Raw genomic sequence first — 27,245 nt, forward strand, 5'->3', positions numbered from 1 at the left:
AAAATACCCCAGTTAGATCCAAACCTGGAATGTCTCAATTGAAGATCATACCTTTTAACGATCTCCGATCACACCAAAGCCACTAATGGTTTAACCTTACAAGCCCAAAATGCAAACTAGTTAACCCTTTCCTTCAAGTCACTAGAGAACATTCATACAGTTTTACTACTATTACCTACAGTTCGCATACGAGACATCAAAAATAACAGTTAAAATGCTTTCAGTAGTGTCACAATCATGGCCAAGATTTAGAAAATCTCTCAATAATTTTCAAAGAATTTCACGATCCATGGATCTCACTATTGTTGCAAAGTTTTCGAATTTTTTTTTATTCTCACATGTCTCAATATTGTCAGGACTTTATAGTTCTTAGTTTTTAATAGCATCTATAGTATCTTTATTATTTTTCTTGTAGTTTATAGCCATAGATGTATATATCCAGTTTTTTTTTTTCTGAGAAAGAAAGAAATTTTAAATTATCATGAGATCTACTGCTAAAGAAAATCTCTAGAACAAGATGCACGATAATGTTTATAAGCAAAATTCATAACTATTATCTCATGGCATTTGTGATATGAGAGAGAGAGTAATGCTTACTGTCCACTAAAGAACTCCCTTTAGTTTTTAAGCCGTAGAGATAGGATGAGAAAGAGAGAAGTCAAGGTTCTTCTAGCAAGAAAACATCTCTTCATTTATATAAAACTTATGAGTGTGCTTCTCAAGTCTTTCATCTACTCTTCAAGTTGTGATAGGTGCCATTTAACTCTAAAATTAGACTGATGCCAATGTTCCACGGATCTGACCTTTGAACTTTTCTTAAGCCATAGCCATGTTTTGTTGTTTGGAGTTATACATCACACCAAATCTCCACATTATGGAGTTGTAACTTCGGGCTCTTTGGTCTCATTTTCTACAACCTCAAATTTTATTTTTTATTCAACCTCTTTCCTCAAAGTTTGTGAATCTAGTTACACTTGCTTATCTTCTGACTACCAGGTACGATGCTTCAACAAGAATGATAATATGAAAAGTATAAAACTCTTACGACATTGTGATCTATATAATCTCCTTATATCCAACAATAACATATTGTTATGCTATTTTATCTAGTTCTGTTTGCTGTTAATTTGAATGAAAGATGCAATAAATACAGTCAAATACTCTAAAATAATTAATTGATGGTTTTCTTCCAATGAGTTTCTCATATGTTTTTTTTTTTTAATCTAAGTGTGTTAAATTCAAATTCCATGTAACTTCATATAAGCAATAAACTTGACAGATGTGTGGTTCGTATTATATGTGTGAATAATTAGGATATTTGTGATGTTATGGGTTTCAGTTTAACCTAATTTTTTTTAAATATATTTATGTAAATTCATGAAGTAGATGCGAATAATTAGGATATTTGTGATTTTAGTGGCTTCAGTCTAACCAGATGTGTATAAATTTTATGTGAGGTTCACATTATATATGCGAATAAGTAGGATATTTGCGATTTTAGTAGTTTCAGTTTAACGAATGTTCGTAACTAAATTTATGCGGGCTTGTGAGGTCCACATAAAAAAAATATGTGATTCTGGATTTAAGTGAGAGTTTGCACTAGCCGATCAATTCACAATTTTATCGCAATAACCCATCAATTCACAATTGCAAAGGGTAAAAAGGTCCTAATGAAGTTGGGTATTTATGATTTTGAATATTAAGAGAATATAAAAAATTGTAAGGTTTTTAGGAAAATGTGTCAAATTAGTCGTAGAGTACGGTCATTTTTTCGGATATATATTCACCTCTGTCATGGTTTGTGAACACTGAATTTTATAACTAAACCCTTCTACATGTGGAAGTTGTCGACCTTCTCTAATGCTTCAAATTGTTCTTTAATGATATGCCCATGTATGTATTGAAACAATAAATGTGATTATATGTCTCAGGCGTCCTGCTAATTAATGGATTTCATATTTTTTCTAAAGATATCTAAATAAATGAGTTCCAATGGTGTATTGGTTGAGTATTTTGATTCTTTGAAGTTGTTTATATGACTTACACATTGACAGCATGCACACACTTTGTTGGCACGAACATCAAACTTTGGCAAGTCAATCAAATGTCTTCACTTCAATATTTCTCAAAGTTCCTTGTATCCAACATGCGAGCTTCTTGTGCCAAAGATTTGGCATTTCGTGCCTTTTGTTTTATCATATATTTGCAGCTTTTGTTGATAGCACATATGCTATTTATTTATTTTTTTCCTTCAAGGATGAGAGTACCCTTGACATCTATATTTCAAAAGACCTTTAGGTCTTTTGGCCTAAACAAAACAAATTATTTATGGCACTAATCATAAATTTTTAGTCATACCTAAAACATGGCAAATGCCTCGTATGGTACAGTTTTATAAAAATTGACTATGATATCTGTTTCTCCAATAGGTGTAATTGGAAGCTTTTGCATTGTTATCAATAACAACTATTCAATTACCTTCATGCTTTTTTGTACACAAATTCATGTTGACTGCTAATTAACCTTTTTTCTCAAGTATGAATCTAAACTTACTAGACTGCATCATTCTCTCACATGGAGTATAGAAAGACATCTTCCTATTCAACATCATGAGCTTCCATCATACAGTGAGCTACTAGTGACTGCAATATTTCTTTCATCATTTTTCACTTCGCAATCTCGATCAAAGTGACCTTGTTTGTCACATTGAGAATATTTTTTCTCCTGCTACCACTATGATTACTTCTGTTTCTCTAGACTTTGGATCTGAGTTCGCTTTTCTCGTATATACTTATGTTGAGGCTTGAACATAAGCTTGATATTCCTTTTTGGTTTTGACCCCTTGTGAAAATATCTCATTTATTTTTAATTAAAAACCATGCCATCTGCTAGCGCATCTCTTGAATGACCAAAAGATTCTCTAACCCAAGTCACAAAGTTTGTTTTTTACAGCCATAAATAGCTGCCATATACCCAGTACATTCATGTCTTAACCCTCAAAAATTAGAATTCTTCACAGTACTTAACCGATCTTGCATTCTAAATCAGTCAAGAAGATTCCACATCTGCTGGTTCTTCAACATCAGTCGGTTCAGACCTCCACTTAATTTGGCCAAAACTGATATTCTTAGTTTTTTTTAAATATTGAAATATTGGCATACTATCATGTATTAATTAATATACTGATTCCATTTTCCAAACCTTATTACTTTCAACTCCAAAAAAAATTGCATTTTTAGTAAAAAAGTCAGTTCAAGCTCCCCTCGTTTTTAGCTCAGGCGTGTTATGAGCTCAAGCTCCACTCGGCTCATCATAAAAAACAAACCAAGCTTGAACACCTCAAGCTCAGCTCGTCTGACTCGTTATGGGCGATTGGGCCCCACCAATAGCTCATGAAACGTTGATGCTAAGAACCAAACTCAATGTAGTGTGTGTTCACATAATATCTCTTGGCACTGGTCTCATCCACATCTAACAGGAAAGCAGATTGGATGAGAATAGGATGATTAGCATCCTCCGTGACCCTCCAAATCTGTTGTGGCATAATTTTTTAACTTAGTGACATGAAACCTTAAAACGAAGAGTACCTCTCTCTCTCTCTCTATGAAAGCAAATAACAACAGAATGGACCTCGTCAAAGAGCTCAGATTACAGAAAAATAGGAATGTGCTCAGTAATTCTAAAACACCATTCGGCACCCGAACCTCACGTAGTCATTCCTTCGAATCCTTCCATTCGTGTTCAAGCCAGCTTCCAGATTGGCATTCATTGCATCCAAATAACCACCATATCGTGAAGCCAAACCGATCATCCAAGCCATCAATCAGCATGGCCACCAGTGTCATGCGAATTTCCTGCGTGAAAAGGAGGCTCGCTCTGATAGTGGACAGATTATCTCATACAAATTATACAGCACTCCTTTGTCATACATGTTCTCCTTATAAGCAGCAGCATCCTCATCCTTCCTTTGAAAGGCAGAGAAGGGCCACATGCACTTTCTTTCTTGGGAATTGCTTTTCCCATATGTTGAGTCACCTGTATGAATGCCTTCCTTCAGTGCAGTACTGCTAGCCTTGGCTTTGTTTACGCGCACCTTCCAACTTACATAGTCTGCCCATTTAAAAGTCTGCATATTCAAAATTTAACACTGTCATGAGGTAAATTGGCAAAAAAAGGCACATAAGCAGCGGCAGAATCAAATCTCAACCAACCTCATTCGTTGTTGTGTTTGTGAGACACAGATGTGCGTGGTATATGAAGAATCCAGCTAGTAGCAACGAAACAACAGCCAGGAATACTATTAGAAGTATGTGCGTGTTGTACATTTCCAATAACCACTGCAACACATTATACAACGAATGTGGAACTTCAGTATTGGATATTAGAAAGAAAAAATTGCAGACCAAAAGCAGGACAGAACTTAAATTGAATTCTAGTAAGCATTGATTAACAGAATGAGCTTTCAACTCACAAGCCACACAACCACCAATATCTTTACTTGTGACCCTGTGCAACATGTATGCATAAACATGCACGCTGCTTCTTGGAGTGAAACTTCCAGAAAATAATTCCAACTTATTGTTGTTTCATAGAAAGCAAGCTTGCATTATTTCTAAAGCGATTTTAATTTTCTTTCACTTCCTCACACTAAAACTGGCTATTTTGCTTTCCCTGAGATATTTTTATTTTTTCAACCTCTCCAGCAATTCTCCATATTTTAAATTCTCAAAACACAGTTAGAAGCAGATAGCCATTCAACAAGTACATGAGAAAAAACAGGAAATCTTTGCATAGCAGTAATGTCATGAACAATCTCTCTCAAGATGGATGTCCATGGTAGTGCCACCATAATTTTTTTTTCTAACTGTTTACCTTGTCCATCCATCTTGAGATAAGACAGGTATCCTACACTAACTATGCACTACCACATCCATCGACCTTCAGATAAGACTGTACGTTGAAAAGATACACTCGTCAGATACTGCATGATCGATCAATGTCCAATTGCAGGTTAATTTTTCAATGTTTCAAATAACAATTCATCATTGATATATGGTCTCCACAATTTCCAATGACTAATTGTTCTTCTAACTAACTCATATTTTCAATTAAATTTAATGTTGTCCCTTGGAGTTGCATGCACATTCTTATAGGCTAAGTGGCTGGCCTTGTAGGATAATTCACCTATGCTTGTAGAGAACAATGATCGATTTTTACCACAACAATAATAATAAAAGCAAAAGAAGAAACAAGGATAAACAACAGTATAGGTGCAGCAAGATGGAACATTTTCATGAAAGATAGGACATTGCAATTTATCAAAGATAAATTGATGCAGCTTTTACAATGAAGCAGCCAATCAGAGACAAGTTGGGTCAACAACATTTCAAGCGCAAAATAGCCTCAGATAATATACACTAGATTATAACCCAAAAGACTCATAGCATATATTACAGAAACATATTTTCCTTACCTGTACGATGTGAGGAGCTAGACTTGAAAATGAATTTTCAATTCCATAGTATACTGCAAGATGAGAAATATATAAACAAATAAGAAACATCCCAGGAATTACATAATCATTAAGATGGGAATGACACACAACTTGCACACCAGTTAGAATATAAATCACCCTGTGTTCTTTCAACTGACCAACAAGGATCATGGAGAGGACCGCAGTCCCATATAAGCATAGCAAGAAGTGCCTACCACAAAAGAACAGTGTCAAAAGAATAGACCATCCTCAAACATGTATGTGATAGCAATCACATATGATGCACATTTCAATCTATCAGTAACATATAACAAATTTAATCTAATGTGGTTTGAAAGGATCTAATGATTGCCCAACTGCAAAAAATGTAAATTAATTCCACAACCATTAGAACAGGTGAGGCCCACTTGTCCAGAGGCACATCTTAAGCCTTCAACACAACAAACTTAAAACTTCCCATAGGAAGGTAGCTTCATGTCCTTATTTGTTCTCTTTTTTCAGGTAAATTTGTTGTCTTATGTCAGAGGAGAAAAGTATTTGACTGGGTTGGCAAACTTGCACGGACACTTTGAGCCGTGAATGAACCCTTTGTTAAAGTGTGTGTGTATATATATATATATGATGTAATAAGTAAAACCCATTAGCGGTATTTTAGTCATTTCAGCTTAAGTAATTAGTTGTGTTCATTAGGGGCACTTTATGGTTTTCTTATTTTTGTATTTTATTCTTTCTATCAAGGGCATTATAGACCTTATAATGCCCTTGAAATAGAGATGTTGGGAGTTGTTGAGAGTACTCTCAAGGGCTATATTTTTAGCAGTTGGGAGCACTCCCAATGGCTCTAGTTGCTCCCTTTTGTGTATAAATAAGGGATGAATCTCCTCTCGTATGCTTTCTCAAGCATTTCTCTCTCAATAAAATCCTATATTTTATGTTTATTGTTTGGCCCTCAAGTGGCTTATGTGATTGTAATCTTGTATTGACCATAAGAGGTCTTTGTGCTATTTGTTATTGTGTTCTTGTAAGCTCATAAGAGGCAGTCTCTTGTGTTACTTTGCCTATTTCAGAGGTATATTTGAAGTGAAGGGGAATCCATTCAAGAGTACGTGGAGGAAAGAGAGATCGTGAACTTCATTGCCTCGGGAAGTGTGCCTTCATCTTCGTTGTCCCTTCATTTTCTCTTTTCTCTACATCTTATCTTCTATCTTTTCTTTGTGCGATGGCCGAAAAGGAAGTGGTTACGGTTGTTTCGTCAAATTTGATGGCCTATTTTCACTAAATCTATTTGTGGAGAAGATGGTGTTACAAAAGAACTCCTCAAGGAAAATGAAAGGGAGAAGAATCTCTTGGATTACAAAAAAGCCATTAAGGTTGTTAAATTATATGTCAATGCACACACACACACACACACACACACACACACACACATATATATATTCTTATTTTCTGTTCTATGTAAATTGAAATACCCATCAGGGGTATTTCAATCATTTCACCCAAGTATAGGTTTCAGCCTATTAGAGGCTTGTATTTTTTTTCTTTTCTTTCTTATTTTTGTGTACCATATGGCTGTTGGGGCAGCCCAAACACCGTCGGGGGCTAGCCCAATGTCCAGTTGGGCTGCCCCCTTCCCTCTCTCTTATATTATAAATAGGGGTTGAAACCCCTTTATCTTCAATGCTTTTCCAAGCATTTCATTAGTGAAATTATATAGTTTTTATATTGTGTTGTGTGTGCCCATAGTGGCTATTGTGTGCATGTCTTATGCTCCTGAGATTGTTCTCACTTTGTATTATTGCTTAGTGAATTAGTGTTTGTGCACACCTTTTGTATTTGTATTGATCCTTATTAAGATCTCTTTTGTATTTTCACTTGTATCAAAGCTTAAGGCTCTTGGGATTGTGTAAAGCTTCTACAAAAGTTCGTGATTGCAAAAGAAGGATCCTCCACAGAAATTGTCTCTCTCGATCCAAATAGGTGAAAAAGATTACATGACAGTGATTGCTTTTAAGCTAAATGACTCCAACTATTTAATGTGGGTTGCCGCTATGGAGCACCACATTAAGGTAAAGAAATTATGGGGGTATGTGAGTGGTACCAGAGTTATCGAAAGCGCCTAGGTATATGGGGAAGCGTATTTCCCGATACGCGCTTCGGAAGCACAAAACGTCGCGCTTCTGAAACGCGTGGGGAAGTGTCCCCTTTTTTGGGAAGCGTGCTTCCCTTTTATGAGAAGCGTGTTTCCCTTTTATGGGAAACACACTTCCATTTATGGGAAGCGCGCTTCCCCACGCTTCCCTATTTTTTTATTTTTTTCGCTTCCCCCTCGCTTCCGGTTCGCTTCCTAGGTCGCTTCCGAGACGGTTCATAATTTTCTTCTAAGTGGTCCCACGCTTCCCCGCTTCCTAAAATTTTAAAATTGCCTCGCTTCTCGCTCCCGCTTCCCGTATCGCTTCCCACTCCAGTTTCCTCGACTGGTAACTCTGAGTGGTACCACATGTGAACCACAACTCATACTCAATAAAAAGGATGGTGACCAAGTGAAGATTCTTAATGATGAAGAAAGAGAGATTGCACTCAAAGAACATTACATAAAGGTGGAGGATTGGAAAGTCGAAAATGCCCAAATTCTTTCTTGGTTCCTTAATAGCATGGAACTCAAGATTGTGGCAAGCATAGCCAAATTCAAAAAGGGAAGTGAGGCTTGGATTTTTCTCAAGCATATGTTAATGCAAAAAAATTTGACACGAAAATATTTTTTATAAGAAAAGATTTGAGGTATTAAACAAGGAGATAAGAGTGTGCGAGATTACTATGATACTTTCTCACCTCTTTGGGATGAATTAGCATTGCTTGAGCCTAATTAGGAAGGTCTCGTTATTGAAATAAGGCAAAAGCAACTTGCAGAGGAACATTTGTTTTTCTTCCTATTTGGTTTAAGACCCGAGTTTAAGCAAGTTAGGTCCAATATCTTGTATAGGACCGAAACTACCTCTCTTGATGATGCTCTTGGAGAGATATACCAAGCCAAGACAGGACTTGGCATGACTAAGGGAAGTGAGGAGGTTCGTGTTGTGCCAAGACCCGGTAACAATGTCAAAGTGTATAAACCTCCTCAATTTTGAAAAAATAATAATAAAGGAGAAACGTATAACTATGGAGGAGGACGAAAAAGAGTCATTTGTCACTATTGCCAAGAAGTGGGACACATTAGAACAGATTATCCCAAGCTCAAAAGAAATGTAGCAACCGTTGAAGAAACACCATCCAAAAAATGTGGTAGAGGTACCATGAAAGAAGAACTTAACGATTCTATTAAACATCTAACGAAAGTGTTTCAACTATTCCTTAAGAACTCCTCCACATCTACTTCCGATGTCGTTGTGTCTACTTTCTCTCCTCCAGGTATGCTTTTTTGGATTCTTGAATTTGATGCCTCTTTTCACATGACTCCTTTAGAATCCCTCTTATTCGAATGCACAAAATCTTCTTATAACCCTTGTGTTTCTACGACTGATGGAACTAATCTAGAAATCAAAAGTATTGGAACATTTTCAAACATTTCAAAAAAAATTCAAGTATCTAAAGTTAGAGTTCCAAAATTTAACTTAAATCTATTATTCTCCTCTCAAATTTCGGATTATGGGTATGAGGTCTCGTCAAAAAAATGTTGAGTGCAGGATTGTCGGTCATGGAAGCTGATTGGAGAAGGCAATAGGAGGGAAAACCTCTACTACATGGATTTTCTTTATCTTCCTAAAGAATCACTTTGTAATTTTGTCAAGAAAAAAGATAATTCTATATGGGATCAAAGATTAAGTCATCCTAATGCATCTAAATTATCTCTTTTTCCGTTTTTGAAAGACTCTTGTAATAAAGAGTTTATATGTAACAAATGTATCCATGAGAAAAATGAAAAAGATTCTTTTTGGTCCAAGAACTTTTATCTCTTCGAAACCTTTTTAACTTATGCATTCGTATGTACGAGAATCCGCACCAGTCATTGTAAGGAAACGGCTTTAAATATATTAAGTTCAATAATGAACCAATACACATGCACATGAAGTGCGAATATACCCACTAAAGGGGAAAACACAAGCACATAATGTGCTAACACATAAACCCACAAAGGGGCAAAAATGCCTATAAGGCATAAGTTGATATTATTGAAAAGAGGAAGGGTGTAACACCCATTACATGGAGCAAAGGCTCCTCCATAGGAATTAATAAATTACAAGGGGGAGACCCCTATTTATAACACGAGAGGAGCCACATAGGGGGCTCCCAAAGGAGTCGTTGGGAGCCCCCAACGGTCACATTTGTGACCGTTGGGGGCTCCCCAACGACTCTTTTGGAAGCCTCCCTAGGTGGCGCAAACCACAAAAATGAAAAAAGAAAAAAATAAAAATAAAAATAAAATTACAAACACATTCCAAATGGAATATGCGTAAAAAAAGGAGAAATGACTAAACTACCCCTATGCCTAATAATAGAGAAATATATATTTTATATATATAATTAGGAAGATACATATGCATATATACCATATATGTATATGTATCATCCTTTATATATATAAAATATATATAAGATTACAAAGATTGAATGATACATTTTGACACCCCCCTCAAACTTTGCGTGGGGGAACGAAAAGATTGAAGAATGCAAGAGGAAGAATCTCAAGGCTTCAAGAGCCTTCAGTCCGAATGCCATTGAAATTTGCAAATGTCTTGCTCCAAAGTCTTTAACGATGAGCACCTTTCATGATCTATCCAAGGTACTTCTTTTCCTCTCATCTTCAAGATCCTGTTGAACAAATTAAGAAGAGGTCCAAGTAAAAGATATCTTTGCACTTTACTCAAGTGAAATATTCCAAATAAGATGAATTAACCAAAAAAATCATATCATATAACTCATCCAAAAGTAATGGTGCAAAAAGATATTCTATGCATAATTCATCACAGAATTTGATGGAACAAGATAATTACTTATGTATGCAAAGTGATCTTAGAAAACCAATTTTTCATAATCATATACCATGTTGAAGAGGGAGCGGAAACAAATTACAAGAATGCATAATGCATTCATAAAGTTCAACATTGGACAAACATAACCTCATAACGAGGAATAACATAATGGTCCCCAAGGGACACCACAATAAGCCTACGAAGAGGCATAAGTTGCACATAATTTATTGAATGAGGGCCAAAAGGTCATAATGAGCATATGCATATAATATCATGAAATGAATCAACACCTAAAAGAGTCATTAATGATCATGCTCCAATCATACTTTAGTCAAGTAATATTATATGAGCCGATAAGATAGAAAGACAAGTGTTATTGATTTTAGCAAGTCCTTTAAAAGCGATTTCAAGAGGGAAATGCTCAAAAGAGTGTATAAAACACATGAGTTCAAAAAGTTTTAAGTCCACTTAAGAGGCAAAATAATGAGAGTTATTTGAGTAGAGAACCTTACACATTTAGGAACATCTCACTCAAATGATTGCAATTACAAAAACTCATTTTGCATATCAAACATAAAAGGTGACCAAAAAATCAATTTGATTTTAAAATTTGCATATTAATGATATGATTCACATGTATCTTTAAAAGACAAAATATGAATGAAATTTCACAAATTTCAACAATAATTCATCCCTTACAAACAACTACCTCATTAGTCCTCCAAAACCCGCAAATCAAGTGTATAAGCAACTAGATCAAGAACATAAATATAATGTCATTAAAGGCCAAGGACACACACAACGGTGTGTAAAAGAACCTCTTGTCTACATGTAATAATACTTGAAATGAGTGCATTAACGATAAGAACAAGAGAATACACGCCAACATGGACCAAAAGCATCTCTTGTCTACGTAAAAATACACTCAAAACCAAGTATGTTCAGCTACTAGAACAAGAGTATCAAGCCAACCATGGGCTAAAACACAATACATCTCTTGTCTACATATGATGACACTTAGATAAGAGGCATAAGAGGAGAATACTTTTAAGGCAATAAAACTTTGTAATGACAAACATATAAATAAAACCTTGGACAATATTTTGAAAATAAATACATGCACATACGCACAACAAGAACACTTGGAACACTTGTGCACAAAATCATGTAAAAGTATCTTTAACAAGATACTATAATCGATGAAACGATATAAATGTAAGAACATACATATACCAAGAACACTTGGAACACTTGTGCACAAAAGCACAAAACACGAAATCACAAATGTGCAAATGCACTCATAAGATTCATAAGTAATAAAAGGTTGGGCAATAATCTCCAACACCCTTGAATTAAATATACCTTAAAACATTTAAGGTTCCACGACACCATATATCCATCACATTTATATATAAATAAGAGCATCCATAAGATCAATGGCCAAAAGAAAATCAGTGAGACACTCATAATTAGATATCATATAACAAATCATTCTAGAGTCCCAAGGTGCCCATAACTCACCTCAACAACCATCTTTAATATGGTAATTGGACAATCTAAAATGACATAACACAAGGTGCCCTTAGCTCACCTCAACAATTATCTTTAATATAACAATAAGGCCATACAAAAAAGATTGATGCATCATATAACTTGTGATGGATAAAAATAAATGTCATAAAAAGGCAATAAACACTTAGGAAAATCATTTTCCAAATATGTGATTTTACAAAGAGGGTCGATTCAAAGGTCCAACATAATTAATCACAGCAATATGCCTTATAATAATTTTGCATAAATACGAAATTATGTTCAATCATGATCATTATCAAAAGACTCAATAAACACAACATGAAATATTTAAGCAATGTCATGTTGTGAGGACGGATTTGGCATAATCCAAGAATCAAATCAAGCCTCTATAAATTGCAATTATATGCATACCAAGATGTAGAATGACAATAATCTTAAATGAGCAAATTTAGGACAACATGTAACAAGAAATTACGGAAGTACTTATAATGATAAAAGGAACAATCTCACAAGTCCACTAAGGGACAAAACAAGCCCTAAGGAAGGCAATATATCATCTCTTTATTGAAAAGAGAGTACCATGTGAAAATGTCTATGAATAGACAATACGCATACAAGCATAAATACTTTATAAAAGAAGTGTACGAAGACACTCTCACAACACTTGAACAAAATACGCAAAAAGCGTAATAATAGCAAACATGCAATAATGCATGTATTTCATAAAAGATGCAAATGCTTGAGACTTTCAAGCTTTCATAAAGATGGTAATATTAAAAAAATCTTATAAAAAACCAATATTAAAAAGAAACTTATAACAATCATGAAATCTTCTCAAAGAGTATATACTCATAAGAAGATTCACAAGGATAAAAAGGCCTCTCAAAGAGAGATCCAACAAACAAAATTCTCAAATGAGGATACATACGAAAGGAAGAGGGAAAACTTTATTAAAGTGGAGAAAATCCCCAAAGAGAATACTAGGATTGCGTTATGGCATAAATCTATAAACAAAAATTCATAATATTATATGACTTAATAGATTATAACCAATGGCATGAATATGTTTTAAATAAACACAACATGAAATATTTAAAACATATGTAATAAGTATGCAACATTAATGAAGACCATAAATCTTATAATAAAACATATTATTGAAATTGAATTGAAGAATGAAAAGAGGATAACCATATTTTATGAGATCATTTTTAAAACTTAATTCAACCGATATTATAAAAATGCCTTCTTAATCAAACATTGCTCGTATGAAAAAGAACTCATTAGGTAGGAAAATAAAACATCATTTTTCAAAGACACGTGTTATTATGAAAAAACCTCATATAGGACATTTTAGAAGATAAAACATACCTTTAATATGAAATAATTATGATGAGAGTATGTGAGCAATGCTACATCTCTCACAAACATTTTACTTCTAACATAACTTTCTTTAAAAAACTTATTTTTCAAGAAAAGACATACGAAAGAGAATAATATAAAAAGTTCAATGGAATTGTTAAGAATTCAAACTCATAATGACATGGAGAATACAAATGCAAAAGCATATCTAATTCTTTATAATGCTCAATACTTAAAGAAATATAATGCATACCAAACATTTTTAAGAAGCAAAAGAGAGAAACACATATGAAAAAACATATAATTCTTCATAATGCATAATACTTAAAGAAATATAATGCATATCAAATAATTTTAAGAAGTAAAAGAGAGAAACGAGAACATCACCATTCTTCTTTAAAATTTCTTGAATAGCACGCTTCCCAATGCAACAAAGAGCAACTCGATCCCAACCTCGCTCTGATACCATGTAAGGAAACGGCTTTAAATATATTAAGTTCAATAATGAACCAATACACATGAACATGAAGTGCGAATATACCCACTAAAGGGGAAAACACAAGCACATAATGTGCTAACACATAAACCCACAAAGGGGCAAAAATGTCTATAAGGCATAAGTTGATATTATTGAAAAGAGGAAGGGTGTAACACCCATTACATGGAGCAAAGGCTCCTCCATAGGAGTTAATAAATTACAAGGGGGAGACCCCTATTTATAACACAAGAGAGGAGCCACATAGGGGGCTCCCAAAGGAGTCGTTGGGAGCCCCCAACGGTGGGGGCTCCCCAACGACTCTTTTGGGAGCCTCCCTAGGTGGCGCAAACCACAAAAATGAAAAAATAAAAAAATAAAAATAAAAATAAAATTACAAACACATTCCAAATGGAATATGCGTAAAAAAGGGGAAATGACTAAACTACCCCTATGCCTAATAATAGAGAAATATATATTTTATATATATAATTAAGAAGATACATATGCATATATACCATATATGTATATGTATCATCCTTTATATATATATAATATATATAAGATTAAAAAGATTGAATGATACATTTTAACAGTCATGTCAAAAGGAGGACTTTCTTACTATGTTATATTCATTGATGATTATAATAAGTATACTTGGATCTATTTTCTTAGGCAAAAAACTAATGTATTCTCATGCTTCAAAGAATTTAACAAAATTGTGCAAAACCAATTTCAAACCAATATTGTCATTTTTCAATCAGATTCAGGGGGAGAATATTTGTCTAATGATTTTAAAAATTATTTAAAAGAAAATAGGATTTTACACTAAAGATCTTGTCCAAATACCCCTCGACAAAATGGCTTAGTGAGAGAAAGCATCAACATATCATTGAAACTAAGAGAATTTTGCTTATCTCAAAAAATGTTCCAAATTTTTTTTAGGCTAAAGGTGGCTTAAATGTGGTATATCTTATCAACTGAATGCCTTCATCCCCTTTGCAAAACATATCCCCAATTGAAAATTTATATCAAACTTTCTCAGCTTTAAGAATCTTAAGAATCTTTGGATGTAAATGTTTTGTACTTGTTAATAAAAAGATAAATTATCTCCCAAAGCTATTGAATGTGTGTTTCTTGATTATGCTAATAATCTTTGGATATAGATGATATAATAAGAAAAATGACAAATTATATATTTCAAGAAATGTTAACTTAACTTTCTCGAAAATGAAAATGGTTTTGACTTTGATAAGCCTAAGGATAATTTTGAATATTCCTTTTTGTTTGATTTATTGCCAAAGAAGACCTTTGATGAAATTATGCATGATAATGATGATATGCATATTGATGACTTTGGTGTTCCCATGAAGGATACCCAAAATTGTGACATTCAAACTTATTTCAGAAGAACTCTTGCTCACCCTCCATGTGTACTTGATAGATATTCATAAAACCAAAATCTAGGAGAATCTAGTATTAAGAAATCTAGTAGATCCTCTAGACATCATGAAAGATTTGTGTCTTATGAGACTTTTCCCTTATATATAGAGCCTATCTTTTGTCTATTTACTCTTTTTATGAACCCTCGACCTACAATGAGGCTAAGGAAAATCCTGAATGGATTGATGCCATGATCTTAGAACTAGGTGTCCTCGAGAAAGCCAAGATCTGGGAAATTCAACCATTACCCATAGAAAAAAAAGACCATAGGATGTAGGTGGGTCTATAAGGTCAAAACAAAAGGAGATGGATCCTTAGAAAGATATGTTAGTAGCCAAAGGTTATTCTCAAGAGTATGAAATAGACTATGAAGAGACATTTGCTCTTGTAGCTCGTATGACTAATGTTAGGTGCTACCCAACTGCCTTCTCTTCTTTTGTAGGATGATTTTCTATTGAGCAATTAAGTGGTGCAATGAGTGCATATTTTGAATTAAGACCTTTCATTGGCCTCAAGAGTGATTGTATCCCACATGGCCAATGAGAGGCCATGCTAGTTTTGATTTCTCTATAAAAGTATGCTAGAAAAAATGCAAAAGGATTTTTTTTACCTCTTTCTAAAAAGTTTTATGGACTTGAAAAAGTTGTTGGAACATCCTCCACGGAGAAAACGTGAAGGTTGCACCTTGATGGTGAGCCGGTGGTGCGTGGACCTTGTGGTGAGTTGCTGGACGTGAAAGCTTGAGGAAGCTTCTTGGGTGACCGTTGTAGATTTGTGAACTCATGAGGAGTTCAACCCTTGAAAGGACCGTTTGTGTGGTGTTCGAAGAGCCTTTGGGCATGAAGACCAGTTGGGTGCTTGAATGATTGTGGAGACCAGCGTTGGGTTGACACTCTGTTGGTTGTTGCCTTCTCCATTGTGGAAGAAAGGAGTGAGTTGAGAAGAATCGTGGTGCTTGAATCGGCCAACCCTCATCATTGTCAGTTTGGTTAGAAAAACTTGTTTATTTTGTTGAACTTGTGCTATGAAGGTGGTTGAGTCTTGGATTTAATATTTCATTGAGATAGTTCTTGTTTGAGTTATGATTTATGTTTGTAATATATGAAATTTGATTGCATGTTTTGAAATAATTCGGTTTTGTGCAAGTTATAGAATGTTAGATGATTTCCTTGCTCGTATTGTGAGTGAATCGTGTCTAACCGGAATTGGGTATTTGGTGGATGGGATTGTAAACATTGTAGAATTTATCTTTAGAAGTATTTTTTATTGCAGATTGAACTTTAATCACCCAAAGGAATTAAAATTCAGAAATATATTCTTGTGTGGTTGTGTGTTTCTGCATTCAATTCCGGCTGACCTAGTCCCAATAATCTTACTGTATCTTTCTAGATATAAGTCTGATTTGGGCGTACTTAGATTCATCGAAAAGATGACAAAATTTCCAACTTTCGTGTCTTGGCCGTTGGCAGATTTTGTTCTTACAGTCTCTGAAAACGGACCCAAACAGAGAGCCCATCATTCATGAGACTGTGCTTCAGTTTATTGATCTGTCTCAATGTTTTTGTGATATCTCGACCCCCCGATGTCAGATTTTCATGTTCTTTGATTCATCGAAAAGCTGACGAATTTCTCTATAATCTTTGTGTTCAGGCTGTTTGCAGATTTTGTCCATAGAGACTCTGAAAACGAGCGTGAACAGTGAACACTGTCTGTCACAAGACTGTGTTCGTATGTACCAGCCTGTACTGGTGTTTAGGCGATATATTTGCATCCCAGTGTCGGTTTTCAGTGTTCTTGGAGTCGTTGGAAAGGTATCAAAAATACCTCTGACTTTCGTGTTCTGTTCGTTGGAAGATTCTATTAATACAGTCTCTGAAAACAGACGTGTAAAGAGTGTTTTTCCGTTGTGTGACAGTGCTCCGAGTGTATCAGTCTGTCCTGTTCATCGGATTATATCTCCACACCCCGATATCAAAAAACTCTGATCTTTGATGCATTGAAAAGATAATTATATTGGCTATGTTTTCTTAGTTTATCACTTTCAAATTCTGTGATCTACTGGGACAAATTCCAGTATTATAAGACACTGCCCTATTTCTGAATTTTCACTCAAGTGCTTCCGCAATAGAACTAGCAGGGTTGGTGTCTTGGCTGCAAACCGATTCGTTGTCGGTCTGCACCAGTTGGACACTCATGAAGCAATAAATACAAAAATGAAGATAGATGATGACACACCCCTTGATGATTCTACTCCTTACCACCAAATGATTGGAGCCCTTACATACTTACCATTACCAGACCTGATATCTTACATGCAGATCATACAGCCAGTCAATTTCAGCATTCCCCTACCACGGTGCACATGAGTGCCATTATGTGTGTCATTAGATATTTACAAAATTTTGTATCTAAGGGAATTGTTTGTCTTCCTCCTCCCCACTCGAATTAATTGCTTATGACTCTGGCTAGGGAGAAGATCCTATTGATAGGCACTCAACTACAGGTTTCTATGTGTTTTGTAGGTGACTCATTGGTATTCTGAAAATGCAAGAAACGGTAGAAGGTGTCGTTGTCGTCAACCGAAGTTGAGTATCATGGCCATCACAACATATGAAATTGTGTCATTGAGAAGATTATTAGAAGACATGGAGGTGCATATGCAATCACCTTCAAAGTTATGTTGTGACAATAAAAGCATCATCTACATAACTGGCAATCACACGTTTCATGAGCGTACTAAACATAATAAAATTGATTGCCAAGAGTACCTGAAGAAGATCATCATCCTGCCTTATGTAGTATCAGAATTTTAGTTGGCCGACTTCTTTGCGAAAGCTCTTCTTTCTCCCCAGTTTCATTTTTTGCTCAAACTTTTGGTGATTACACCGCAAGTTTGAGAGGGAGTATTAAAGTATATATATACTTATAGTTTTGTATATGTACATATATATGTATATATATATATTTCTTGATGTAATAAGTAAAACCCATTATGGGTATTTTAGTCATTTCATTTTATGTAATTAGTTGCGTTTATTAGGGAAACTTTAGGATTTTCTTATTTTTTTATTTTATTCTTTTTATCAAGGACATTATAGACCTTATAATGCCCTTGAAATAGAGCTGTTGGGAGTGCTCCCAACAGCTATGTTTCTGAATTGTATCGGACCTGACCATTTCTCATATCAATTTATTACAATGTACACCTAAACAGACCTGACATGGACCAACTTTACACTTGAATAGGATTTACATTCAAAATGCCAAGAAGCGCAGTCCTATCTAACCAGTCTGCACATCAACCTGATTAAGATCTGAACCTTTATACAACTGAACAGTTCATACAGAGGCCTGCTGACCCATTTGGGTCTACTATAACTGTAGTATCCGGTCCCCAACATGATTCAAACCAGTCGGAGCTTGGGGCCAAAGTTCAGACCTGTTTCAGGTTCTGGTCTAACAAAAGACAAACCAAACCATCACCCAACACACTGAAATCAGCCAAGTAATCTCAGTTCCTTCACTTTGGATTAATATCTTGTTTACTAACCTGTATGATCATTTGATTGAATACATTTTCTTAATCTCACAGGTCTGACCGGGTGTCTAACATCTTATTTATCAAGACAAGGTATCTAACCTCTTATTTAACAAAGTCCATTTCAACCCCAAGCAGACAATTAGACAAATCATTAGAATCAATAGTGCAATGTGTTCGATATTGGCAAGCTAAAAACATGAGGTCTCATTAGGTGTCTAACATCTTACTTATCAAAGTCCATTGAAACGGCAAACAGACAATTAGACAAATCACTAGAATCAATAGTGCAATGGTTCGGTCTTGGTTTGACATTGGTAAGCTAATAATAGAAGTGGTAAAAAATGAGGCAGAAAACTGGATTTAATGATAAAAATCGATTAAGCTTTGGTCGTACAAACTTGGATCCTACTAAAAAATATTTATCCAGGGAAATCTAACAATGTACAACAGGTAACTAAATAGACCTGACTTTTGGTCCATACACAATGCTCCTAATCCATACTAAAAGTAGGATTCTTTCTTCATACATCCAAACTCAGATAGCTTCAATAAAAATGTTGTTATATCCACCTAATAACAATAAAATGAAATGGGAAATAGAAATGAAATGCATCTTTGTAAAGATCATGGCAATCTGAAAGTAGATACATTGTCCTAAACTTTCCTGTTAACTTCTGGACCTTCGTGTTGTGGTATTCAAACCTGAAAACCTGACTTCCCATATAAGTTAAATCCATTATAACCAAGAAGACAATATCTTACAGTTCTTTTCTTCTTTGATCGCCAAAGACAAAGTTACAGAAGGCAACAGCTAAGTAAATTCAAAGTTCAAAGCCCACACTACATGACTTTGTAATGAAGTATGCGGAAATACAACCCAAGAATGCAAAAGCATTAACAAAGTCCAATAATGGACAAGCACGATGGCACAAGAAGAATATAAGTAAGAAGCCCACAATGGGACAATACAAAAGCCTTTAAAAGGCAACATAAACAAGTAAAGTATACGATCTTTATTGAAAAGAGCTTGAGAACACTAAAGAAATACAAAGGGGGAGAACCCTTATTTATACACATCAAAGGAGAGAGTGAGAGACCATTGGGGGCTCCCACATGGAGTCGTTGGTGGCGCCAACGACTCTATGGTGGACCCCCAATGTATTTCAAAAAAGAGAAAATAAAAAAACAAAAAAATACATTTTATTAAAAAAAATCTAACCTAGTAAAATAGTTGTTTCTAGAAAACAACTATGTGAAATGACAAAATTACCCTTATATATACATATATTTTAACAGACTTAAAACACATACATCACAAGCACCTAACTTTTATTTAAGAATCTGAATTTAGCACATAGAAATGTGTGCATTGTTAAAATATGTAATCTCATATGTAATCTTTTTTTTCTTTCCTTTAGTCTAGTTATGTATTTTAGTTAGGATAGAATTAATCTAATTAGGATTAGGACTTTTTTAGACTTTTTAGCCACTTGGATTTTTGACCAAAAGTCAAAAAGCAACTTTATGATTAGGACTTTTTTAGACTTTTTAGCCACTTTGCTTTTTGACCAAAAGTCAAAAAGCAACTTTATGAGAGCCGTTGGACTCCCAACGGCTCTAAATAGAGCCGTTGGAAGCCCAACGACTCCCTCAATGGTCTTTCTTTATCATCTATAAATATGGGGGCTTTCCCCCTTGTAATATCATCTTTGGAGTTGGGATTTCTCCCACTTAATGAAATACATTTTTTCTCCTCTTCATTGTGCATACCCTTTTTTGGGATATTTTGTATGAACCCTAGTGGTTCTTGTGATTGAGCACTATTTGTGAACCTTTATGGTTCTTGTGAGAGACATTTTTGTGAGTATTTTGAGACTTTTTGCTTGTGGACTTCATCTTCTTACATGCATATGTTACTAGGAAGACAACCACAGTAAAATCAATAACATCATCTAAAAAGCAAAATATGTGATATCAGTTAAGAAAGCATTACCAGAGAAGAAAAGCCATGAAATATCGAGTATTCTTCTCTCCAATGCAATTATTCTGCATTAATAATTAGTATAATTAAATGCAAGTTGATATTAAGATAAAAATGGTAGTCATCATGATCAAGGAAATATACCAACCATCCATCCACAGTGGTGGTCAAATCTTGCAACACATCGATTGCATATGCTGCAGTGCTTTGACCTTGCAGGTCTAAACTGGATAACAAGCACCATAAAAAAATTGAACAAATAAGGATATCAAAAGGCGAAGAAAATAAGCAACGGAAGAAGAAACCTTGGAATCTTGCATGTTGAACATTTCTTTTCCATGTATATGATGTTGTCATAAGGATAAGAAGAGAGATACTTTAAAACATTTTCAGCTTTCACAGTGCCTGGATCAGAAAAGCTTGTCAAAAGAAAGAGCAGAACACCCACGAGAACCGCTAGCAAGCTGGTATACCTGCAAAAACATTTAAGAGAAAAAGACAAAGGGCATCTCAGCAACTTCTCGAAGTAAGATTGCTGTCAACATCATTTTTAATATTCAGCTACAAGATTAGGAACGACCTGTGAAACCCTGGCACATAATATCCAGGAATATAGGCAAAAGAGGACCGTACAATGAGAAAATAAGTCACTGCAACAATTCCCAGGTACATTATCTGTAAGAATAAGAGATAGCATAATTCAAAAAGCAACCATTAGCTAGGTCTATAATGAGCATGACATGTCTCAAAAAGTACAATTTCATTAGAAATAATATAATCAATAAGAAGAATTGGTCTAAATACAAGTTACTGTGCACTTTTCTTGTAATCCTCAAAACCAAAATGATTAATAAACTTTTTTTTTCATGAAGTGTTTCTTGAGTAGCATGCAATGTTGATTATTTACAGAAATAGTTTCTCCAAAGCACAAGTAACAATTTCATTAGAAATAATATATTTTTTATGTTCTTGTGTTCCTCTTTTAAATTCTTTGTTGTCTTGAATGCACTTAGTGCTTGTGTAGTGTCTTTGTGCTCTTGTATTGAACCTTAGTTGGGCTTGTATATGTGCATGTGCACTTTGTGTTTATGATCTTGTAAGCCCTTAGAGGCCCTTGTTTTGTATTTCCGCATATTTCATTACAGCCTACAAGCCTTGGACAAAAGAAAGTGCAAGCTTTAAAATCTTATACAATCATCATTAGCATAACATTGAGCTATCAAAGTGATGATATAAGTTTTCTAATTTGGAGTGATGGCCAGAGTGGAACTCTAGTTATCCACCAACTAAATGAAGTCCCATTTACTCATCTCAGAATCTTCAAATACACAGGATGACCTGTTTCAATGCAGCTAATACCCATTATTGCAACCTTCAGTTCCAATATTCACTTGAATTCCAGCCACCCATGTTGTACAACAGTCATTGTCAATCCACCATTCACTTTAAGGAGCATTTAAATGATTGGTCATTCATATTCCATTCTAAAATGCAACCCATGTGGTCAGCAGGGTCCTGTATCAAGTTGAAGACCTAGGATTGAATCTCGTTGGCGTTGTTTCTTTATCATGGTTGGGGCATGTAAGGCTGGGTGGTCATGTCCTCAACCCAGAGTTTTACCTCACAGGGACGGCCCATTAAGTGACCTGGTTCTTGGTGAGGGTTTTTCTTTGTCTTAAAAAAACAACAACAACAACCCAACTTGTCAATTCAACATGCTATCCTCCATTCAACAAAAGCATGGACTTGACAATTTGTTCTCATTGTGATCTTTGTGTGTGTGTGTGTGTGTCTGAGAGAGAGAGAGAGAGAGAGAGAGAGAGAGAGAGAGATGCCTATGTGCATGTCATGGTTACTACAACTAATATGACATGAAACATTGTGACCATTACAAAATAATTAAGAATCAATTAGATTCCTACTGGAAATGTGAAAAAGGTTTGAAGGAATAAAGAGTAAAGCGTGCATGCAGGGGGGTGGGGGTGTAGGGGGGAGCACAAGGAATGAAAGTCCACATACATGTCCAATAGTCATCATCGCACACTAGAGCTTCAGAGAACAGATATTAGCAACTGCTTAACGATGCACATTCCAAAGCTACTCAAATAAAACCTTTTAATCCTGACATTTTGTTCAAAATTAATAAAACTTGTTTCCTAGATCCAAAAACAACAGAGAACACATCCTATGAAACAAAGGATGACCAAATACCAGGAAGAAAACAAATGACGGACTGCAATTCTCTGTGAAGATACAACACCTGCATGATTGGATTTGGCCGTTCACAGCAATAATGCTCAATAGAAAGGAAGGCATTTCTTCCCCTTGAGCCGAAAACAACAACAACAAACCGCCTGCAACAATGAGAAGCAAGGAGACTCAAACTTAATAGCAGTAAACAAACAAGTAATTTAGCCATAGATTCTGTAAAGATCTGCTCATTTATTAAAAAAATCAGAGCTGTTTTTATTTCAACCACATAGGATTTTATCGCAAGACAAACAAAGAGCAAGCCAAAGCAATACCAAAAACCAAGAAAGCGTTTAAAAACCAAGCAAAAAACAAAAGATAAAGAAAGGAACAAAAAGAAAAGCATAGTGGAATTAAGAAACTAGATAAGCCACTGCTCCATGTGAAATTTTTATACGAGAAGCCGCACAAATGAACTATGCGGCCATGCAAAAGTTGATTACAGGTAAGCAATAAAACACGTACAGCACTTGATCCACAAAAAAGAGATAAAAGAAAAGGTCCAATTCTCTCGTATAATGAACTCGATCCTCTGATGCATAAAGTATTGAAGGTGTAGAGTGAATGTCTGCACTCTGAATAGACAAGCAGTCTACCGAAGAATGCACAGAAAGGCAATCAAGCCTTTCTGAGGAAGAAGGAAACTGCGGACCTCTCTGGAACAACCATCCATCGAAAACAGGAGACGTCTAATATATTACCGAGCAGGGAGGTGGGAATTCGAAAGCGAAGTGATCCTACCAGATTCACCTAATTCTGATTGCACAACACGGTTAAGTCGCCATGGACACCACCCAAAGAGCACGTTTGTTTGAGCTGCAAGCGAGCACATGGAGGCCTTCCAACAAAGAAGAGAAGAGATGGGAATGCTTTTTTCACTCAAATCGGAGAAAGGCCTTGCGATGCTCTGAATAACCAGCCAAGCAAGAAACCCAATTCTTCCATAACATAACGGGGCGGGGTTGCGAGCGAGCGAGCACGGGAAAAAAGATTAAAAGCCCAAAAGTGCAGTCTCCCCTAAAATGTTGCTGTAACGAGTCCACTCATCTTTACCCAAATTCCAGTACCGCTTCTCTCTTTTCTTTTCGTTAGTAAGGAACAAGCAGAAAAATGAAAAAGAGGGAGCAGACAGGAGATGCCCAAAATTGCGATTTCCTTTTAACCAACCCAACAACGACATCTACCTTTGCAAAACCGAAAGAATATTAATAATAAATAAAACTCCGTAACTTTTCATGAGGATCTTCATCACAATTCACAAAGGGTGGGAACAAGCGGATTAGATCATGGAAGTAAAGGCTTACAGGAAGTAATCGTAAGCACCCACGGTGATGAAGTAATGGATCTTCTGGATGAAGGTCCCATGGAAGATGGGCCATTGACCGCACAAGAAAGAAACAACCACCAAGAGAGTCACCAACCCGTGGCACACCAACACCCACTGCGGCGCCATTATTCTTCTTCTGTCCAACCCCTTCTGTATTAACAACAACGAAGCATCAAACTCACCGATGAACAATCCTTCCTCCACCCTCCTCCCACACCACCATCGGCGACAATGATCCAACCCCCGAATTACCGTTGACGAAAGGATACCTCGCACGAGTCAAACGAATTACCGTCGACGTCGTGGGCAAAAAATTAGTTCCCGCAGCCAGGATTTACACGAGAGGGCGTTGTGTGTTCTCCAAGAAACATGTTCCGGTGTGTACGGAGGAATATCTTGGGTTGGGACTCAAGATAATTCATATGCCAATGTCGTCCACGATAACTTTATAATAAAATAACATATGAAAAAAAAGTGTTTTTAACATAAATATATCTCTTAACATAGATATGGATTGAAAGTAAATAGATTTGCACGTTCAGCCTTTGTTTTTAGCTTATGTTACAACACATTTCCGCCTTCTGTTTCCTTAGAAATCTTTTATTGGGTTCGTTTATATCTAGCGAAGATAACTATAAATCGAACCACTCATTCCATCATTGGTAGGCATCATAGGAGGATTTGTCGGCCTTCCCTTTTTACAATCTTCTTTTCTTTCTCATTTTCGTTAGACAGTATGAAAAAAAGCAACGACGCACAAACATTTCAACAAGTGTCATTAAAGCGTGGTGAGTATATTTTCATATCATTATGTTATTGTTAAAGAACGTATGTCATCGTGAGTATCATTAAGGCATTATTTTGTTATTGCAGGTAGATTTTATCGTTTCAATGATCGAAAACTTGAAGATATTTATAAGGCAGTGGGATCTGTTGGCAAGAATGCTTGGTTACAGATGTGAGCAAGGGCCTTTACCCCATCCGGTATCGTCCATTCACTCAGTATATGCAATGTAACGCAAATCACGATTATAACATGTATGTCGATTTGCGAGATATTGTTTTGTTTGTTAATATCGATTTGTAATATATTATGTTGAATTGTTGTATATCGATTTGTAAGATATTATGTGTTTTCTAGTGTCGATTTGTGAGATATTATTTTGTTTATTAATATTGATTTATAATATATTATGTTAAATTATCGTATATCGATTTGTAAGATATTATGTGTTTTATAGTGTCGAATTATAAGATTGTTTTGTTTGTTAATATCGATTTGTAATATATTATGTGCTTTCTAGTATCGATTTGTGAGATATTATTTTGTTTGTTAATATCGATTTGTAATCTATTATGTTGAATTGGCGTATATCGATTTGTAAGATATTATGTTGAATTATCGTATACCGGTTTGTAATATATTATGTTGAATTAGCATATATCGATTTGTAAGATATTATGTGTTTTCTACTATCGATTTGTGAGATATTGTTTTGGTTGTTAATATCGATTTGTAATATATTATGCTGAATTGCCATATATCGATTTGTAAGATATTATGTTGAATTATCGTATATTGATTTGTAAGATATTATGTGTTTTCTAGTGTCGATTTGTGAGATATTGTTTTGTTTGTTATTATCGATTTGTAATATATTATGTTGGATTGTCGTATATTAATTTATAAAATATTATGTGTTTTCTAGTGTCAATTTGTGAGATAGTGTTTTGTTTGTTAAAATCGATTTATAATATATTATGTTGAATTGTTGTGTATCGATTTGTAATATATTATTCTATTTTTGTGGCTACCGCAACAACCATATATCTTTGTTTGTCTTTGTGAACGAAATCGATACTAGAAAACACATAATATCTTACAAATCGATATACATATTGCATAATATATTACAAATTGATACGGAAATTCAGCATAATAGCTTACAAATCGACTCTACAAAACACATAAAATCTTACAAATCGATGTGCATATGGCAAAATATATTATAAATCGATACAAAAATTTAGCATAATAGCTTACAAATCGATATTAATAAACAAAACAATATCTCACACATTGGTAGAATGTTACTACAACAACGATTTGTGATACATTGCATATACTGAGTGAATGACGATACCGATTGTAGCATATTTGTCATAAAGTATATCAAAGATTAGGTAGATATTTTTTCAACTACGAAGTATGGTTTTTAAGCAACGATTCAACTACAGCTTATGTATAGCGATTTGTATGTGTGAAGGCTAGATGAGACAACGATTTTCACTAATTGCATTAGCACTGAGCAATGGCAATTTACCTACGGTATTAAAATTGTACCTTTGTAGGCTAGATGAGACAACGATTTATACATGTGAATGATACATATTATAATGATTTATACATGTGAATGATACATTATTAAACAGAGTTCGCATGCGTTTTCTTTGTTCCATAGCTTTTTGGATGAAGCCATTTTCATAAACGGTGATCCACAAAAATATTAACAATTCTAATTTTGTGGCTCACGAATCGATACACGGCAATTCTAATTACACATCGATATACGGCAATTCAGCATAATATATTACAAATCGATATTAACAAGCAAAACAATATCTCAAAACACTTGTGCCATATTATATCAATTTTTAAGATGTGTTGATTTGCAAGATATTTGTATTATGATTTTGAAACGTGTGCCTATAGAATTTATATTGTTACGATTTGCGCACTTGAGGTGGTGATTTGCATTTTCAAAACACGTGTACCAGGTGCATAATTTTGGTTTACAATTTAGGTTTAGGGTTTAAGGATTAGGGCTTAGTAATATATTAAGGGTTTAGTAAGATATTAAGGGTTTAGGGT

The 27,245-nt window shown here is 35.0% G+C and overlaps 1 protein-coding gene across 2 annotated transcripts; it reads right to left on the reverse strand.

The window, feature by feature from the left end:
• Window positions 1–3,404: 3,404 nt before the first annotated feature.
• LOC149837179 (putative protein S-acyltransferase 17) lies at window positions 3,405–24,794 on the reverse strand. Of its 2 annotated transcripts, none has more exons than XM_090005871.1 (10): window positions 24,351–24,794; window positions 23,057–23,150; window positions 21,377–21,471; window positions 21,102–21,269; window positions 20,945–21,017; window positions 20,809–20,861; window positions 5,614–5,705; window positions 5,474–5,526; window positions 4,212–4,337; window positions 3,405–4,126 (listed from the first exon to the last, which is right to left on the reverse strand). In XM_090005871.1, exons 1-10 carry the CDS (start codon window positions 24,497–24,499, stop codon window positions 3,842–3,844), a joined length of 1,188 nt encoding a protein of 395 aa, XP_089861997.1. In that variant the 5' UTR covers window positions 24,500–24,794; the 3' UTR covers window positions 3,405–3,841. The 2 variants fall into 2 exon arrangements, with proteins under 2 accessions (XP_089861997.1, XP_089861998.1); XM_090005872.1 differs by having other exon boundaries at window positions 23,008–23,150; window positions 24,351–24,793.
• Window positions 24,795–27,245: the final 2,451 nt, after the last annotated feature.

The sequence above is a fragment of the Nuphar pumila genome, chromosome 5 (genome assembly GCF_984573655.1).
Source record: "Nuphar pumila chromosome 5, dmNupPumi1.hap1.1, whole genome shotgun sequence".
NCBI lineage: Eukaryota > Viridiplantae > Streptophyta > Magnoliopsida > Nymphaeales > Nymphaeaceae > Nuphar > Nuphar pumila.